The sequence below is a fragment of the Taudactylus pleione genome, unplaced genomic scaffold (genome assembly GCF_031769625.1).
Source record: "Taudactylus pleione unplaced genomic scaffold, aTauple2 ptg000276l, whole genome shotgun sequence".
In the NCBI taxonomy this organism is placed as follows: domain Eukaryota; kingdom Metazoa; phylum Chordata; class Amphibia; order Anura; family Myobatrachidae; genus Taudactylus; species Taudactylus pleione.
The window spans coordinates 11,547,039-11,568,160 of NW_028284678.1; the positions used below are offsets into that span (position 1 = coordinate 11,547,039).

General features: G+C 42.1%; 1 protein-coding gene across 1 annotated transcript in view; it reads left to right on the forward strand.

Annotated features, from left to right (window-relative positions):
• HUNK (hormonally up-regulated Neu-associated kinase) overlaps positions 1 to 21,122 on the forward strand; it is a 68,705-nt gene that overhangs the window by 39,804 nt on the left and 7,779 nt on the right. The window contains exons 3-10 of the mRNA XM_088481647.1: positions 7,378 to 7,670; positions 11,911 to 11,966; positions 12,865 to 13,000; positions 14,893 to 15,020; positions 15,971 to 16,106; positions 18,046 to 18,214; positions 18,365 to 18,448; positions 20,649 to 20,811. Coding sequence (XP_088337773.1) covers positions 7,378 to 7,670; positions 11,911 to 11,966; positions 12,865 to 13,000; positions 14,893 to 15,020; positions 15,971 to 16,106; positions 18,046 to 18,214; positions 18,365 to 18,448; positions 20,649 to 20,811 — 1,165 coding nt within the window. The remainder of the gene's footprint in view (positions 1 to 7,377; positions 7,671 to 11,910; positions 11,967 to 12,864; positions 13,001 to 14,892; positions 15,021 to 15,970; positions 16,107 to 18,045; positions 18,215 to 18,364; positions 18,449 to 20,648; positions 20,812 to 21,122) is intronic.

Consider the following 21,122-nt stretch of genomic DNA (forward strand, 5'->3'; position numbering starts at 1 on the left):
TGTGGATAAAGTCGCGTATCCTCTAGGTGATTGAACGACATCGTAATCGTTCACAAATCGGGCATTAAAATGTCGAAAACGACCAGCGATGCGCGCTTCCGCTGGTCGTTTTCAACATCCATCATCACCTGAACATGCTGGGTTAATCTGCCCATAACGACAGATTGACCATGTTCGGGGATGATGGAGGGTGCCTACACTGAATGACATATCGTTCAGTGTATGCACTGCAGGGGAAGAGGAACGACTGTATGATTACAATGTTGTAATTGTACTGTTATTCCTCTGTCGCCTAGTGGATACGCACCTTACACCTGCTGTTCTATAAATTAGCAGCATAAGAATTCTATCTAATCTAGTACTCATTGTGTCATCTTCTGCTTACACCCATTGCATTTACTCCTAAGGCAATGAAATAAATATTCTGATTAATAAAGTAGTCCTCACAAACTTACGGACAGGCCAGTAGATCAGTGGAAGTATGTTTTGCTGATGTCCATTGTTCGGCATGAGATTCGGCAGAGGCTACCTCGCAGCTCAGGTTCTCACCCCGGGAGCCTCGTCTGTAGAAGCAGTTTCTGCGGAACTCTGAAACATGTAATATTTCACACACCGCCAGGCAATGCCTATGTGATGCGTCAGCCTTAGATGTACTGTATATGTATATGTCTGACCTCATTCAGTGTGGTTTTCATGGGAAATCGCTACCTTACTGACTTGTATGGGGTTTCAAAGTCTGCAGCAAAGACGCCGTGCGTGAAAGATTTGTTTGTACTTATTGATGGGGAAAGTTCAGCTTTAATTTAAAACAGTGAAAAAAGTTTGTACGAGTCTGTGTTTCTTTTATGGCTATAAAATGGAGTTTGGATAGGTTTCCTGGTGTAAAGACACTAACGGCATTGTCTCCAGTACTAATATTGTAATTTTTTTACAGTACTTTTTTTAAAATAGGATTTATTTGAAAGGGGAACAAAACTCAGAATATGAAAATATTTCCATTCACGAGGGATAGACTTTCAAAGAGTTTTTGCAGCATGCAGTGAGTAACTTTAGATCATCTTTATTTCTCTTCGTTGCAAGGCTCGGAAAGAAGCAAAGTGTGGCAGTTATAGACTGAGAATATTGTCTGATAGAATCCTCACTACTGCTGGGTGTTCATTTAGCATCTTGGGGCTGGATTCAATTAGCTGTGACACGGGCTTGTAGCTTCGGAATTTAATGCCCGGAGCTTTCTTGTGCAGTAAGTCCGCGGCTAACTTGCGTTAGCCCATAGATTGTGCCTGGAGTCTGGGCTAACGCATTTGTGGCGGCAAGGGCAGAAAGACCTAAGGGGGGTATCCATTTAGCGATATTTGCAGGCGATTGCACGATAATGACATCGTTATCGCTGGCACCTTATCACTTTTCACTCTTCACTTTTCACTTCTCCTAACACTGCTTAGTAAATAGACCCCACAGAAACGACAGCATGATTACAATGCCGTTATCGTGCTGTCGTTTCTATGGGGTCTATTTACTAAGCAGTGTTGGGCGACAAAGTGAAAAGTGATAAGGTGCCAGCCAATCAGCTCCCAACTGTCATCTCACAGGCTGTGTTTGCAAAATGACAGCTGGGAGCTGATTGGCTGGCACCTTATCACTTTCTTCTCACTTTTCCCTCTGTCTCCTAACACTGCTTAGTAAATAGACCCCTATGTCTGTTAATGGATAGGCACCTCTACTTACCGCGGCCTCAGGACTGGTTGAACAGATCCCCACGTTAAGTGCAGGCTGCAATTGAAAGGCCTCGGGCACTACTACAAGCCCGTGTTAGTTAGCTCAGCTAATTGAGTCAGCCCTTAGAAAGAAATGGCCTATCTGCATTCCACAAATTTGACTAAATAAAGGAGCTTTTAGCATTTTAGTTCTACCACAAAATAAGAGTACCATCATTTTCTTATCCAGGTTTATCTACACACTTGTGAATTTCTCTGCGGTACTTTGCAAAGTCTCTTGTATACAGGCATGTCAGCATCGGGTCACATTAGGAATTTCGATGCCAGATCTGATGAATATTTTTATTGCCAGTTTTTTTAAATTGAGGGTTAGTTGCTTTTTCTATATATTCATTGTGACCTTTTTTGTGTGAACAGTCTGCATCTGTACACTGGAAAATAGACTTTTTTTATTTTTTTTTTCACTTTACAACACTGGCAGCTATGTGAAAAAAAAAGAAAAGTAATCGTTTTAGACAGCTAACCTACTTATCACCCCCTCACCTGTTCACCAGACGCGATTGAGTGTAACAGGCCGGAAGCCATTCCTCGCAGGAGCGCTGTGCCTCACTAGCTCGCCTCATCTGGGCAGACAGAAGCAGAATATCACTAGTGACACACGGAACAGTAACACTTTTGGGTTGCCATCTCCTCATACAGCTTTTTCGGCTGGGATCTGTGATGACAGGTCTTGGAAACCTCATTAATCCTGAGAACCGTCTCAAGTAAGACATGCTCACGTTACCGCCTACTGAAATGATACAAACTGCAATTTAACTTTTTTTCTTTCTTGTTTTACATCCTGTAACGTTTTCTGCTCATATGCGGCAAAGTGACTATACTGTATATTGAAGCCCCTCTCCCGGGATACTGCACACTTGTGTTGAATTCAACTATCACAATCGCAGATTTCTATATAAGTGTTCCCTAGTGCTCATTCACACGTTCATTGGTTTTTCAGCCGCGAACACCAGAAAAGTGCTTTTTGTTTGTACCGTTAATGAGTACCGCAGTGCCAGCACATGCACCTGGTTTACTGCAAATACTAGTCTAGATACGCCAATGGGCCGGTCTGCATAGGCCACATTTGCGTGAACACAACCTTACTGAACTGTGACTATGTACGTTTGACCTTACATTTGCATATTTGCGTGCTCATTGGGAGTGTGCATTCCAAAAGTGGGCGTTTCTGGGCAGATATGGGCGGGATTTGGACAGATCAGAGGCGGTACTTGTTTCCTCCTGATAATGAGTGTGATTGTTAGGAGATTTCCTCCCTGGGCGCACTGAGAATAGAGCAGCTGCATTTGGGGCCGTCCGGCATCTACTGAATATAGACAAAGCATTCTTCATGGTGATCAGTAGATAGATCATCATTTTGCAGCCCACTTAAACTGCACTCGCCTTCTGATGAACTTAACGCGGGGCAAAGCTCCGCAGGTGGGTGTTTAACCACAGTCCGTAAGGGGGAGATGTATCAAACCTTAGAGATTAAGTGGTGAAGTTGCCCATAGCAACCAGTCGGCCTTTTTATAGGCTGTGCTAGATGAATAATGGCTAGAAGCTGATTTTGTGATATGAGCAAGTTCTCCCCTTTTTATCGCTCCAGGTTTGATACATCTCACCCTCAATACCTTAAGCCATCTTTTTCTACAACAGGATAACATGGTAACGGGACAAACATCCTGAATTCTGCTGTTTTTACGTAGATATTTCACTTTTTTTTTTATTTTTTTTATTCATTTTTTTTTTTCTAATACAGGTATGTATATAAAGCAACTTGATTTGTAGGTTCAATGGTCTTCTTAAGAGACTTGCAAGCCTAAATAGAGGGACAAATTGCCCTAAAGTATACCATCTTCATAGATGATCTCATTCCTTACTTACAATGTCAGTACTATTAAATACAATTGCAAGAGTGTACTGGTAAAAATAGCTTAATAAAGAAATCTGCAAATGTATTTTAGGTGATCTGGCACTGGTTTCAAAGGAGCATTATAAATGAATAATTTACGTTGTGTTACAGTAATGTGCTTTGTGTACAGTGTATTGTCTCTTTATCTCTGCCGGTACTAATTGAGTTGTATGCTACATTCTGCGCTCATCACGTAATTTCTCTGTGTTCTCAAAGTATTATTCATCCATAATTGAGTAATACTAGAATCAGATATACAAAGCTGCCACGCCAATCAGCCTGCCAAAAATGCTTGGGCTCTGATATAGTGCTGGCTTTTTAGGTTCACTACACTCCAACTACATTTTTTGTATTTTTTTGTCTTGTTTTTGCTATTGCTATACTGTATCCGTAGGCTGGCCGTGCGCATGGAACCAATGCTTTGTGACCGTTATGGTGCGTACACACTAGACAATATTTTGCACAAATTGCCCGATTTTGACGCATTGGAACGACAATCATGCAAATCGTGAGTGTCCACCGATGATAACGATGCCAATGTGCGTACCCGTGGGTCATCCATCTTGGCTACAGCAGGCAAGATCTGACACGCAATAGATCGTTGGTCAGTTTGGACACTTTTAATCATGATATCGTGTCCTGGAGTGCCTGGGAGGGTTCAAGGGAAATCGTTCACGACATTGCATCGATTGCACAACGTCTAGTGCAGGGGTGTTCAACCTTGGCCCTCCAGTGGCTGTGGAACTACACATCCCAGCATGCACTGCCACCTTTTTGATATAACAGCATGCTAAAACTATGGCAGTGCATTCTGGGATGTGTAGTTCCACAGCAGCTGGAGGGCCAAGGTTTGAAGACCCCTGGTCTAGTGTGTACCCACCTTTAATGCATTCCATCAATGAACAAGATCACGCAAAAATCCTTCTGACACCAGAGTGTACACTATTCCAGGGTCTAGTTACTTTTAAACGTCAACATTGTGTTCATAAGCTTTTGTTCATTTTAATGTGCTTTTTCCCTTAATTGTGGTGTTTCTTGAATGCAGGAAGAGGGGGGGGGGCACTGAGAGGCTAAAAGCCGATATTGATAAATTATTCAAAATAAGTCCATGAAATTGCTGGATTCAGATCCTTTGAACTGTTTATTTAACACAAATACTAAATTATTAATAAAATCCACATGAATCTATAGAGGATATGGGAGGCTGAATGTGTTTTGTGAAATATTTATAGAAGCCCCGTGTAATTTGCCAGCGTTGCATCCACGATAACATATTGCTATGAATCGCTGCTGCTGTACGACGATCGAAAATAATCAGCAATTTATACACTGCCGGTCTGTAATGCCTTTTGGCTCAGATGGGGTCTGCAGCCCAGAGGTTATATGTACCATTATAATCCATTTATTTCTTCAGTGTTCAACTATAGAAACCTAACTAGTCCCATATTTAAATGCCACAGTTTGTTAAACAATGGATTCATATTTTTTTTAATATGGTTCTCTAAGGCTGTAAAATAATTAATAATAATGAAAACTTTACACACACGCGTAATAGAAAATGTTTCAAGAGTTTGCAAGAGCTTAAAATAATATAGATTGTTTTTGTAAATAGAGGAAGATATTTCTCTACACACAGCAGACTTCCTGCCAGCAATCTCATTGAAGGACCCTGTTGGCAGCTGCTTTTAGTCACAAAAGCTTACACTCTGCTACCTGTCCAATGTAAACACAATGTGAAGTGCGGAAAGTTTGTTTTTTGTACCATTACAGTTTCGGGTGACTTGTACTTAAGGTGTATTGGCCCTTAAAGCAGCCGGCTGACGAATAATGCGAGATAAGGACCTACTCCTCGGTGACTTCTAATATCCTTACAATATACAGCGGGTGATTCATTATTAATAATATATATATGCGCGCGTTAAAAAGCCCATCTAGTCGCGCCGTGGCGTGACATGGTAGCATTGAACGTCTTTGCGTGAGAGACTTTTTACCTTCAAATGCGTTTTATTCGCACAGCGATGTGAATAGGACGCACCAGCAGCTTCTGCTGGTTAAAATGATATGCGGCATACTTATATACTGTGTGCATCTGCATGAGAAACGCTACGTTACAGTGGCAAAGCCGCTGACACTGTAACGTAGCATTTCTCAGCCACATATTTAGATAATCAGGCGTCACTTTTCTTACATTGCCACCCTACTTTCAGGATCACTGAGACACACTGCAAGGCAATGCAGTAATAGTAATACATGACTAAAAAGCACTGAAGGAAATATGACCAATAGAGCAATGTGTTTAGTAGATGAACAAGCCAAACAGATTTAAGTAACTAGTATTCCTTAATTTAGCCTGTAGTGTTTTTTTGTAGTGTAAGTACCAGAATATTAAACAAAAAAAAATCAACCTGCAAATGTATTTATTTAAGATACAGGGGCCTATTCATCAACACTAAAATGGCCCATTGTTCTCGTAGCCTCGCTCCTTGCTATGGGAAGGAGTCCCGGAAATGCAAAGAGGGGTCTGAGCGGATCCCTCCGCCGCTTTCTCACTGCCTCCCCGTCGGTTTTGCGCATTCGTGACCTCTGGTCACACATGCGTAGAAGCCGGCCCACGGGGGGAGGTAAGTAACGCTGCTACTAATCGCGGGGACAGCTGCTTTTCCGAGCAGCTGGCCCTGCACTGGAGCAATGCTGAATTGCTCCAGTGGTAAGTAGTCCCCGTGGCAAGGTGGATATTTATATGGCCCCCGATGATGAATAGGCCCTTAAGGGATCAATAGTCTGTATCGGAGGTAGGCAACATTCAGCACTCCTGCGTTAGTGGCACTACGCATTCCAGCATTCCACAGGTTTAGCATGCTGGACATGTCCTTACCCCATGTCTGTTATTTGGTTGAAGTGTTTTTAGTTGGAAAGTCCATGACCTGCTTTTGCTAAATGAGGAATATTTAATATTTTAGGACCAGTGGTCTGCTTTCCTTGGGCAGAGTCCTGTTTTAGATCGGATTATCTTCCCAAATATGTATGCCACAGCAGTCATGACTTGCTATTTAGGCCTCTCCACAGCCTCTGGGAGATTTCTCAAAGTCGGAGACCAGTTAAAAGCTAAAAGATTCTTTTATTCCTCCACCTCCGTTTTTTTTCTCTCTCGTTCTCTGGTACATTTACCCCATTTTGCTGGAGTGATGATAGATGGGCTTTCAAATATTTTTACTCTCCGGCTTTACGCTTTCATTCCCCAGCATTTCAGTCCTTTTTAAGTGCTCCGGGAAGGAATCAGAAAGTAAGTTGCATGATAATTGCTTCCCAAGGAAAGCGTTTGTTATAGAACTTGTGTAACATCTCCTGGGAATTGCCCTTGCAGCTGAGAATGAAACACATTACATGAGAATAGGCTTCTTTTTTTTTTTCTTTGCAATCCGTGAACCGCTTTGAATATTTTTATCATGTTATTGTAGATGGCGGTTGCAGTGGTCACCGGTAGCAATAGACAATTTTCCTGTAAAATAAAAAAATCTAAAAACCATATATATATTGTAATGTAAAATAAAATAGTAGGTCAAATGAATGTAGTTTTCTGAAAAAAAGAAATCATTTTGTTGACCCATTGCCCCCGACATTTCAGAATACTTGTATTACAACTGCTCCAGGCTGATTGCAACGTGTACAGGTAACAATGGATCATTCAAATCAATGTTTCTTATGCAGGTGGCTGTGAAAGTGATCGATAAGAAGAAAGCCAAGAAGGACACTTACGTCACCAAAAACCTGCGCCGGGAGGGTCAGATCCAGCAGATGATCCGACACCCCAATATCGCACAACTGCTTGACATCTTAGAAACCGAAAATAGCTATTATTTGGTGATGGAGCTCTGTACCGGGGGAAACCTAATGCATAAAATTTATGAGAAGAAAAGGCTGGAGGAGCACAAGGCCCGAAAATATATCCGACAACTGATTCAGGCCGTGGAGCATCTACATCGCGCTGGCGTCGTACACAGGTGACTAGAATCATTGCTCTGCTTCCCAGTTCTTAATTTCCATGGACATTTATGCAGTGCGAACGATTTTTACATAGGGGGAGATTTATCAAGCCTTCTAAAGTGGAGACAGGGAGGTGTTGTCCATAGCAACCAATAAGATTGTAGCTTGGATTTTATAGAATGTACTAGCTAAATGGTAGCTTGGATCTGTTTGGTTGCTATGGGCAAATAAATGGTAGCTTGGATCTGATTGGTCGCTAGGGGCACATAAATTGTAGCTTGGTTCTGATTGGTTGCTATGGGCACAAATGGTAGCTTGGATCTGATTAGTTGCTATGGGCACATAAATGGTAGCTTGGATCTGATTGGTTGCTATGGGCACACCTCAACTTCTCCTCTTTAGAAGGTTTAATAAATAGCCTCATTGTCTTTATTGCACTCTACTCTTCTTAATACCTCATACCCAATAATGTGTTGTTTTCTTTTGTCTTCAAAAAAATGTAATAAGAAATTCACATTAAATGCATTAGTTGTTAATTGTCAATTTGTTTTCTTGAGGTAAATTAAATATGACGTGATTGGTTCTGAAATCTAGTCTACAAACTGAACACAAAAGTGCAATACTAGTAGAATATGCCAGCGGGTATTGTTCCACACGCTACAACTCTTTCTTGTGGCGGATGCACTTGCAAGCACTTTTGCTATCTTTGTGGTATGGACCATTATCCTTTTCATTTTAATTATGAAAAGAAACTTGAAAGAGTTTGGGGGGGTAGATTTACTAAAGCTTCTAAACCAGTGGTGTTGGCATAGCAACCAATCAGATTCTGTCTGTCATTTTCTAGGATGCAATAGAGAAGTGATGGCTATAATGTGATTGGTTGCTATGGGAAATACCTCCACTTTTTTATTTTTGGAAGCTTTAGTAAATCTACCCCTTAGGGGTGATTTTACTAAAGTGGGTGTTTTCAGAAATGGAGATGTTGCCCATAGCAACCAATCAGATTTTAGCTATTATCTTCTAGAAGGTGCTAGTTAAATGTTAAGTAGATTCTGATCGGTTGCTATGGGTAACATCTTCACTTCTAAAAACTCACTTTAGTAAATATACCCCTTTAGTATCTGAAATGCTTCCTTAATATGCCTCTCTTAAAGAGTACTTCTTGTTTACACATGCATCAGAGGCAGCCATTTTCTGGGCAGTACCAATATTCTTTGAAAACTTTTGTCAGCAGCATGGTTGGTGTTATGGTTAGCTGTGTGTGTGTGTGTGTGTGCGCGCCTCCCTCCCTCGGGCAGGGATGTGGTGTGCGCTATATTTAAATGATAATAAATACCTGTTCACTAAGAACCAGTGACCTCCAATAGCTTCTTCATGATTAATAGTCACGAGACATGACCAAAATTTATGGTTTGCTGGTTTGTAAGAGAACTGATAAGCGACCATGGATTTGGGATTAGCAAAATGGCTGCCTCATTTATATTTACCCCTTTATTGTTGCCACAAAAATAAAAAACTCTTTGGGGAATAGGGGGTGAAGATACCCAATTAAGTTTACTTCAGACTACTTCTGAAAGGAGTTGGAAAAAACATAATTTTGTGGCAGCATACCAATAATAAAAAACAAAGTTAACAAATTAGTGATGGAATAGATCAGTAGACTTATATACGAATTGCTGTTATTATCATGTCTGTCTATTACACAGGCAATAAAGGATTTACAGAGAGCTCATGCACTAATGTTTTGCATTAGAAAAGATGAGCCTTTGTTCTATTCGGGTAGGGTTGATATTTACATGGCAGTCTTTTTAAATGAGGCATCATTGGAGCGGAGTATAAGATCTGTTTACTCTGCAGCCAAGCTAACCTGAATAGTATTTGCAAATGAAAACATATTTGCAATGGTAAAGTGCTATGTTCAGGGGTTTGAAATGGAACAGGTGCAAAAATGTCACAAAAGCGGGGAAGTATCTGTGATTAGAACTCTTTCTGTATTTTCTATATTTAACTCCTAACTATGCAGTCATTTCCCATGACAAAAATGTCTTCTCTTGAGGTAAAAAAACAAACAAAGACGACCATTTATTTATGACACCGTTCTTAAAAATGGCACAGAACAATTTTAGTTGTTGGAAATAGGTCTGGAATTCTTCTTGGTGTGTTTTAGAATTGTGTGAATGAAGGACTGAGTCACACTCATTGTTAGCAGAAAGATCACAACTTTGTGTGAAGTTTCCATTATTCATAAATTTATGCTGGTAAATGGCTCTCCGCGCCATGAAAGACAGGCGTTCTAAATACAATGGGAGAGGAGTCACGACAAGACAAGGATTTACCTGGCTCTTTTGTTGAAGTGACTGAAGTTTATAAATAGAATAATAGACCAGGGACTTTGTGAAATAATATTCCGGGGACTTGAGGCGCTCCAATCATTTTCGGCGCCTCTCACGTTCTGAGCGAGCATTGAAGGCTAAATGAAAGTTCGCCGACCTCAATTTTTCTGTGATGCACACTATCAGCAGTATAATTACTGTCAGAGCTGTTCCATTCTATTTCCTGCTTCTCTATTGTATCTTAGTGTTGGGGAAAAAGTGTATTATCTTTTTATAGCAACACATTCTTGTTGGATTACTCCTTTACATAACCCATTAATGATATTTGTATTCTAATCCCACTGTAATATGCCATGTATTGAAATAGACCTGATTAATTCATTTGCCACTGTCCTCCTTTCTAGATTCTCTTGGCACAATCTGGTTCTAACCTATCAGGAAAATATTGTTACTTTTTAGTGCAGATTTTTCTGAATATTTACAGAATAGTACATAACTGGTGTGCTGTTCTTCTTATTTCCTACTATACTGGAATTGTTTTTTTGATATTTTTACATTAATGATGGTTTTGGTCATTGAATGGGCTACAGATATTATACACAATGGCATAGATTTACTAAAAAGTCTAAACCGGCAGAAGGGGGGGTGTCACCAGTAGCAACCAATCTGATTGTAGCTTTCATTTATCTACTACAGTATACAAAAAGAGAGCTAGATTCTGACTTTTAGACATTTTGGGTAAATCTACTGTAACACTTTTTGCTGTGCAATTGTTCAGATTAGTAAAAAAAAAAAAAAAAAAATCAATATGTTTCTGTTCCGTTACCCTTCGCACGCATGCCGATGTTATTTACAAATCACGAAGTCCCTCTAACGTGCGCCGCGGGGGTTATAGGGAGGGATTTGGTTGGATCCCTCCAAGGCGGGGGGGGGGGGGCACATTGTGAATAGAAGCACATAGGATTCCACTGGGCAACGCCATCTGAAGTTGGCATTGCCCACCGCATCAAAGCCCTGGAATGCATAGCATTCCGGAACTTGATGCATATGAGAAAAGCGGTCAGACCCCAAAATTTTCTGGTGTTTGACTGCATTTCTGATGTTCGTGCATCCTGTTCTGGGGGCGATTCAGTTGTTTTATCGCACCCTATTAACCATCTAAAGTGACGGGAGTTCGGGTGCGATATTCTATTGGCTTAGGGCGCCCATGCTTTATCACACATGTTGAGCCCAAAGAGACCGGTTATAGCTGTTAAATCCACCTAAAGTCCTGGTTAAGGTGCCCAAACAGTAGTTTGGGGGCCCAAAACCAGGACTTATCGCACATTTCTGCTCGCCACTTCAGGATGATGTGAGCACAAATGCTGGCGGCTATCGCGCCCGAAAGGCGCAACAATTGAATTGCTCTGTCGGCCGTCTATTAGGCAGAGCCGCTGGCTTAAACAATTGAATTCCTTCCACTAAGTCTTATCACGCTTTAAACTGAATATAGAAACGGGAACGGAAATTAGAACTCTGAGGGACATTACAGTGATTGTGAGGGTCTATTTACTAAGCAGTGTTAGGAGACAGAGGGAAAAGTGATAAGGTGTCAGCCAATCAGCTCCCAACTGCCATCTCACAGGCTGTGTTTGAAAAATGACAGTTGGGAGCTGATTTCATGGTACCTTATCACTTTTCCCTTCGTCTCCTAACACTGCTTAGTAAATGGACCCCTTTATCTTTAATAAAGCATTAAAAATGCTGTTTTTTTGTTTTCATTTTGTTTCATCCTGTATTTGTGGCAAGACTAGCAATTTCCCCGTTTACCCAATAGAGCCTCCATTCTTCAGTAATGACTTGTAATCTCTCTTGCATTAACCCCTCCGGGGGTCACTGCTTGCCCTTGCCTGTGCTCAGTCTTTAATTGTCGTCTTTCCCGCAGAGATTTGAAGATTGAAAATCTGTTACTGGATGAGAACAACAACATCAAACTCATTGGTATGCAAATTCCTTAATGAGCTTCCCATTAACATTGTAGTCCTCCGTTTACACTTGATCTGTCCTAGTGGAGATTATATGCGGCAGATCTCTTCACCCCAGCAGTGTTTGCGTGACCCCATTGTGTTCCGTTTCCTTTCCCATTCCCTAGTGCCAAATCTCACTGCTGACTGTGCAGCTATGTGTTTGCTCACGGAACTCATTTTGTGCCCGCTAATGGAAATCTGTTCACTGTAGATTAATTGCGACACACTGGGGCGAGAGATGTGTATCCTTCCCTGGGAAGAAAAAATAAATACATTTTATATATATATAGAGATATAGATATAGCTGTGTCCACACTCCCGTCTATTATCACATTTTGCTGGGGTGACCAACCCATAAGAAACCCATCAGGGCCTTAATAACAAGAAAAAAAATAGGGGTGCACTCACCAGTCTTTTCAAAGGATTTCTTTATTCCATAAAAGATATTACAGCATATGCAGGATCAATGTTTCGGTCCTTCACTTGGACCTTTGTCAAAGGTCCAAGTAGAGGACCGAAACGTTGATCCTGCATATGCTGTAATATCTTTTATGGAGTAAAGAAAACCTTTGAAAAGACTGGAGAGTGCACCCCTATTTATCTATCTTTCACGGCTTCCAGGGCACCTAGCAGTGACATTTTTTTTTTTCTTTTAAAATGTGTCAATCTGTAGGGAACACACCGTTCACTACAGATTGACACATTTTAAAGAAAAAAAAAAAATTCACTTGTGATTCTGTGAGGAGACATAGAAAACATGCACTCTATGGGGTCCTGACAACCTATAATGTATGCTCTGGCCACTACCTTAATGTCCTGCTTAGCTTATTAGGCTGACGGGTAAAACCATTTGTCTGTATTTGTGTTTGCAGATTTCGGATTGAGCAACTGTGCCGGTATCTTGGGATACACAGACCCATTCAGCACGCAGTGCGGGAGTCCGGCTTATGCTGCGCCAGAACTGCTGGCGAGGAAGAAATATGGCCCCAAAGTGGACGTTTGGTCCATGTAAGTGTGTTTTTTTTTGTTTTGTTTTTTTTTAGATGCAAATACCACAAATGTAGTCTCTGTTTGATTAAAATAATAGCCAAAGATGTGATTTTTATTTCTTAGTTCTGCTTTGTGTGTGTCTTACAAGGCTATGGAGGTATTTCATGAAACATGACTGTGTTTAGTAATTTAGTGGATATTAGAATCCATTGCGGTTAGGGAGAGGTGTATAGTGCATGATAGCGACACAGAGTGTGCAAAACTAATCAAATATACCACAGAACAGCCTCACTTAGACGCTATTCCCATATACACACACTGACATTGGAATGTAAATAAACAGTCTTTAAGGCCTTTGACCTTTTTGGATGTATAAATGTCCTTTACGTTAGCACTCCATTAATGCATGCAGTACATGGTGGGTTTAATCCGCAAGTAGTGACAAGATTGCGCTCTCCCTCTGTCTCTCACTCACTTTCTCCCTCTCTCTTGTTCTCACTCCTTCAGTCTTTCTCTTAGTTTCCCTGTCTCACTCTTTCCTTCCCTGTAAAGGCCCCATACACACTGAACCATATTGCACACGATCGGACGCCTTGGAATGATAAAATAGCAATATCATTCTGTGTGTATGCGGGATATCATGCATTGCGCGCTTCCGTGGGGTCTTTCATCGCTTCGCCTGATTTTTCTGCATGTAGAACAGATCAGGCGAAGCGACTGACGATTCCATGCAGTGGGGGGGGCATGGCATGTCGGGCACCGGATCGCCCCGTGTGTAGGGGACCGCACGATATGTCAGCCCTCGGATTGTCGGTCGCATCGGTGGCTACACATCATACCGTGTGTACCCACCATTACACTCTCCTTCTCTTCTCTCTCCCTCTCTCTCCTCTTTCTCTCCCCCTTTACTTAGGCTAATTGTGGTGTGTTTATTATTTTTATCATTGCTATTCTTGTACCTATTTTAATTGCACATATAAACAGAATGTTAAATGATAGCATTAATAAAAATATCAGTGTGTCTCAGCAGCATGGTGTAAGCAGCGAGGTAACCATGGAGACATAATATAGAAGGAACTGAGAATACTGGTGTATGAAGGACACTTCACACTGGGTTGTGGAACGTGTAACCAGCTGGCACCTAGTGCGAAATACTAGCTAAAATAAGGGTTTTGCTTTTTATTATTATTAACGCTATTTAGCCCTATAGTGGTGCATGTCCCTACTGCTGGCCCAGATGTTGCTGGGGGGCTGTCAGTCTTTGTCAGGTCTCTGCTGGTCAACTAAACTTTCCATGGTTACTAGAATAATAGTAATTGGTACACCATGCAGCTGCTGTAAACACTGACACTGTCTCAAAATACACCCGAGCTTTTGCTTATTTTAGTTTTTACGTGTCATTGTTGAGCAGAGTTTGAGGAAAGGCTATTTGTATGTCTCCGGAGAGATATGGGGGTATTGCTTACAAAGCAGCAGCCATAATAAGCCATCTCTTCTCGTCAGGTTTGACATCAATATATAAAGCAACGCTAATATTAAGTGCACATCCCAGTGCGTGTGTTGTGCTTATTATTAGTGCCACTTGAAATTTGCGGTTAAAAGCCGCCGAGTAGAGGTAACTTACCAATGTTGCTGCTTTGTTAAATCATATCCTCTTGTCTGTTAAACGTAATGCAGAGTAGTAAGTATTGACTACTGTTCCACGGGTGTTACCCAAACAGTGGTTTGCACGGTCTTGCATTTTCATGTATTCCAGGAAATACATGACGACCACTTCGAACGGCGCTGCGGCAGGCCAGGGAGTGGGTGGGGGCTAAAGCTGTATAAAGTTGTTGTGAAAAAAAAACTTTCAACCAGGTCTTATTCCTACCTAGGCTTAACCTGTACTGTCACCATTTTTATTTTTCAAGTGGCGTTAACATGTATGCAATGCTGACTGGCACTCTGCCATTCACCGTGGAGCCGTTTAGCCTGAGAGCCTTGTATCAGAAGATGGTAGACAAAGCCATGAACCCGTTACCCACCCACCTCTCTCCTGGTAAGTACCGCATACATCTCGGAGGCCATTCATAAGCTAGCAGCGTGGGGCATTCACGCGTTCCTCCAGGTTTTTTTGTAACTACAGGCTGCTTGCTTCACAGGCCCGTTTCAAGAGTGCTTTCTGTAATGTCATCATTGCTGCAAGAGGGGTGGTTTGTGATGGAAATTAGCCTGTATGGAAATGCCTAGAGTGCAGTATTATGCAATGCTGGTATATTTTGCATGGAATAGTTTGTATTGTGTCATACAGATAATTTTTTTTATTTTATTAAGACCATTAGTAATACCTTAATGTACATAGATCAATATTTGGTAATTCTGCAATTTGTATTGCGCGCCACTTATCGGGTACATACCGGAGTTAATTACGCCAGTATGTGTATATATAAATGCGATTAAAATCGCGGCAAGAGCTGTCCTTTGCAGTAGCTAGATACTAAGGTGACTGCCAGGTTTATTACCCAGAAATCCCTCTGCGCAATGGGTGAACGGTGCACGCCGCCGCGGAGGATATTGGGAGGGATCCTATTTAGATCCCTCTCAGAAGAAACCCGATAAGAAGCCATAGGCTTCTATTGGTTTAACGCCATCTACAGATCTACAGATGGCGTTACCCACCGGATCCAAGCTTGGTACATATGCATTTTCAGAGATTTGGGCGCATTTTCATGCTTGGTACATCCCATTATCCACTATATCCAATCACTGTAGGGTAGATGTATTTAACCTGGGCAACTTCTCCTCATGTTGCCTGAGTTTGATGCAGCTCCCCCTGTATGAGAATCAAGTTCAGTGATCATATCTGTTTTATATCTAAAGCAGCTATGGTTTGTGGGGGGAATTAATTGAAGAATAAAACAGAGTGCAGAGATTATTCAGTTGCATAAATGCCCTAACTGGCCAATTATTTTCATTATTTAATTCTCCCCCTTTTGCTGTGTCTTTCAGCTGCTGTTAATTTCCTGCGGTCTCTGCTGGAACCAGATCCACTCAAAAGGCCGACCATCCAGCAAGCGCTGGCGAATCGATGGCTTAACGACAACTATCATGGAAAAGGACCCCACACATTCACTTATCCCAATAGGTAGATCCAGCAAACACTTCTTTTAATACTTTAACATGACAATGTTGTTTTCGGGCATTCAATGTGCTTTCTTAAAAGCCTGACTGGCAGGCTGAGGTATTTGGGAGGCAGTCGGGGCATTTTTGGGCAGCGTTTCCAGAAATGGGGGCGTGTGCGTCTCCGGTTTCTGGAAGGGTGGAGGCCAGGGTCTGCGTGGGAGGCCCTTAGTATGCTATACTACAGAGATGCACTTTGAATGCTGTACCTAATGCCTGTTTGAGCTCTTTAATTATCTAAATATGGGTTTGAGTATTGGAGCCATGCAAAGGTCAAATAAAATGTTCTCATACATTTCATGGCCTTCTCCATGCTTTTAATCAGTCCCACGTCTCCTCTTTAGATATTTCGGACTTTACACTGTCCACTCTGTTTGCCATCAAACACACAGGTCTCCGGGTTACTTGCAGGTTATCCCTTCACAGTAGGGCAATGTTTTGTGCACCGTGCTGTCCTCCCCTGCCTCCATTCCTAACAAGAATATTTGGTGAATGGAAATAACCTCAAAAGACTGAAGTCTAAATGACCACTCCTCAAACTCTGAAACCCTGGCAGATATTATAGGACCGTCCAGCATAAGAGTTTCATTAATTGCAACAGGATAGTCTGATGTTACTGTGCTCCTTTCTTTGTGAGACTAAAGACGATCTCCTTCCTGAAATACAGTCTGTCATCAGGGCGTCCAATAATCCTATTTACAAATAAACAAAGCTTTAACAATTAGCAGTCGTTAATACTCGCCTACAGATGTTTCTGTAATCAGCACTTGCCTGCTTAATGTTTAATGGCAGTTTTCTTTTGACAAGGAAAATCGAGGGCTGGTCCGCTACCTTTTTTTAATTGCTACATAAGCGAGATTAGCAGGGGTCCTAAGTGCCTGATAGATTTTTCCCAGAGCTAGCGGTGTTTTCTAATATTGCTCACTTGGAGTGGCTTATTAAGCACACCCAACCCCTTCCAGTGCCATTTATATGGCAATTAAGAGCAACAGATTTTCTCTTTAAAATGCAGCAATATTTTCTTTTTAAGGAGACGAGTGCTGTGGTTCTGTGTATTTACTTACTCTAAAAAGGCTAATGAAGAATCCAGGGGGGGCGTAGCGTTGCTGATGACGGATGCATTACCTGTCAGTAGAGTATCTGACTAGATTATTAATGTAATGGGGGAGCAATAGGTCAGAATGCCTTTAGGGCAGTAATTAAAGATAATATAGGATAACGCACTAACCCTTACACAGCTGTCATACGGAGACCACTCTCAATGGTCAGTTGTGTCCTTTTGGAATGATGGACACAGAGATTGACAACTGTGACCTTGTTAGGACTTGCGGGATGCTTGAAGGACACGCGTGGTCCTCGATAGTGGGACTGTTGCATGCACACGTCATATTTTATGTAGAAACCCACCGCAAAATAGTGCAATATGGGCAATGTAGTTCTGCACAAGTTCAGCAAGCGTGTTTAACCCCGGGATTGCCAATACTCAGTGCCTGGACTTCACAGCAAGTTAAGAGAGGAATTTCAGCTGGCTTATAATATGGTGGTTCTAAGCCGATCTAGATGAGAGTTTTATATTTGTAAACCCGAGATCTGTATTTGTATGTTACATTATAGTACACAGTTAGAAGATGGCATAAGATCACCCTTTGCTTTACCCATGTATAATGATAAAGCCAGAGTGGATATTGAAGAGCGCCCTAGCATTGCTAAATTGCCATGGAAACTAATCGTTGCTTTTATTTCCAAATAGTCGCCTTTGAGCAAATCATCTAGTGGGCTTTAAGTAAAAAGAGATCTGCAAATGGACTATTGTCTTCAGATTGATTTTAACCTTTCAGTGTAATTCCTGTGCATCCTTATTTACCCTGATTTACCTATATCCGTGGTGTTTTCCTGCCGCCTAGGATCCACCTTGAAGATCTGAGCCAGAGTGTAGTACGCCACATGTCTGAGAAGCTCGGTTACAAGCACAGTGACGTCATCAACGTCATCCTCTCAAACCGCGCCTGTCACACTCTGGCCGTCTACTTCTTGCTGAACAGGAAACTGGAGCGCTACCTAATCACCATGAGGGTAGGCCTAATCATTGTTATTTGCTTGTGCTCTTTGCCTGGCTTGTTTGCAGGATCTCCCTGGATGAAGGGGGAAGTGGGATTAAGGGCAGCTCTTACTGCAGAATGGGCTGGGATCTGTATCTAACATCTGCTTTTCCTTTCACGCCAGAAACCCGACATAAATGACAACGTTTGCCACAAGAACCAGATGCATCAATTGCAGAAGCACAAGTCCAATAAGAACTACTACGAGGTGAGAACCCCAGTCATCCGTGGTCCCTTTCCTAGAATGATAAGAAAATGCAGCAAGTGAACCGTGTCTTCAAAGGGTTATTGCACAGAAATACCGGTTATGTAGAGCTTGTCTTCTAGATTAAAATAAGGGGACCCACATGTCTGAGAGAGAGAGTCTTGGTATAAAAGTTATTATTTGGCAAAGACTACTGATCAACATTTGGCCCCCGGGGACACTGTTGTATTGTTTCTTATGGCAGTTATTTAAAAGGATTGACCACTCTTAGACTAAATGGTAAATTTTTCCTAAGGTCCCCCAACATCACTCAGCACTTTCGTAGGGATACCCCCCACAGACACTTTTGTCATCAATGTTTGATAGGGCAGGGAAAACCTGCCTATAATGGGAGATGTGGCATGAATCTTACAGAATGGGCATGAAGTCCCGGCGGGCAGGTAAATTCCCCACTACTTCCCTACCAAATAGTTTTAGTAAAGTTAACGGAGCACATTAACCCTGTGACTGGTCATAGCTCAGATGTGGGTCCTGTGATGTATAGTGCACAAAGTGGGATTGATGGGCTCTGCTCTCAAGAGCTTACAATCTGTCTTGATCATTGTTATTATTTTCATACACCGGTAAAATAACCATAACAGAAATGCCCATAAAACTCCAAACAAAGCCAGAAAAGCAGCATTGCAGGAAGTAAGACAGACGGAGGCTGCTGCTCCCATTCATTGGCAGAGATAAGGAAACGTCTCGTATTTCAGTCACTTTTTAGGAAGAGCAGATCTCTACACGTTGTGGTTCACTGGTCTTTGCGCTGGCTCAGGATGTTATACAATAGCCAAGTGATGAAATGTGTCTGGGGCTTGGCAGAGGGAGCGTGTCTCAGCGATGCTGCGTTTCCTGCCCATTGGGAATGGAAGAGGTGATCGGAAACTCCTCCTAGGGTTCCACTTTCTAAAGGAATGAGGAGGATGTGTCTGATTCATGTCAACCACAGAAACTGTATCTCCCCTTCTGCTGGCTGTACTGCGAGCTGTCCTCAGTACTCAGGGGAGGCCTAACTCACAGCAGCATCACACCAAGTAATACACCTCCTCACCCATTCATTTACAGGCTGCTCAGACCATGATACTCAGTACTGACAAATCATTAGGGGAAATAACCGCTGCTTACAAGCCGTCCTAAAATAATACATTGGCCAGGTTAATTCTGCTACATATTATTATCATTTAGCAACATACAGTGGAAACAGCCATCCTGTAGGATGTACCTGTATTCATGTTGCTAAGATACAATGTCATCACACAATTAATTTTTCTATATTATTTGGGTTCCCCACCGCCGACAGGGATGCCGGCTCTTGGGATCCCGGCAGTCAGATTCTCGACGCCAGCACCCCAACAGGGCTAGAATACTTGTCGGCCAGTATTCTAACTCTCTCCCTACCCTCCTCGGTTCCTGACCCTAACCGCCCCCCCCCCCCCCCCCCTCTCACCCCTCAGTGCCTAACGCTAACTCTCCTCCCAACCACGCTACTTACCTTCGGGATTCTGGCGTCGGAATCCCTGCGGTCGGGATATTTCCCGCATACACACCACGGAACATTGTTACTATTGGTTGATGGAACTCCTATCGAGGTGTGTCCCTACTGTATAACAGCAGGACTAAACCTGTTGTCATGTCATTTATTCCACTTCAAGGAGGGATTTTAAATGACTCTTTTCTGTAGTGTGGAATAAATCCCCTCTAACTTTTCAAAGTCCATTGAGTGCTCTCCACTATTACATCACCCTAGCACTGTGCATATTTGCTGGGAGGGCTTCAGATAAACCTTGAATAAACACACACTGTGGCTTTTTAAGAATCTCTAACTTTAAAAAGGAAAAAATACTTTTCTTGACATTTGACCAATGTCCTTATTAGAAGCCATAGGCCCCGGAGCAGCGAGACGGTGACAAGTCCCAATCGCTTTGGAATGTGCTGTAGTTCTTAATCTAAGCAGAGTTATGTTGGAATTTTAGTGCCTGTCAGTTATCGTAACACTGCAATAATTGTGAATAATTTATGTATTTTCTGATCCGTGAAGTGTGACAGTTTATACGTCGGTTACGTCTCTTTCCTGTAAACAGCAGGAAGGTGCGATTCCAGGTAAACCCCTTAGGTTCAAAAACTTGTTTTGACAATCAGGTGTACTCTGTGTAACCTCTAGGAAAGAAAACCCAAGGATACAGAAAAACGAGGTGAGCAGTGCGCTGGGCAGAAGAAGATGGAAAAATGCTCTCCCTCCCACCGACAGCCCTCTTCTCTCATGACGCAAGGTCACAACGCCAAGCCTCAAGTTAAGGAACGGAAGTCGTCCAAGTCTGAGCGAGGTAAGGGATAACGCCTGCAGCAGTATGGCTTTGCATGGGCTTGCAAAATACAAGTTCCTATGTACAGCAGCCAAATCGCTCACAAGGATGAGATGTTTGAATGGACACTGACCCATACATACTAAGCATTCTTGATTATTAAATTTCTTTATTTGGGATATTTAGAAAAATAAATAGAATTCCGTTTTAATTTTAACTACTTGTCTGCTGAGCGAGGCAGCCAGTGGTCCGGCCTTTTCTCATTCTCCTCCCTTCTCTATTGGCTCCAATAGACCTTGGCGGGCAGCCGGCAGAGCTGGAAAGCTGACCAT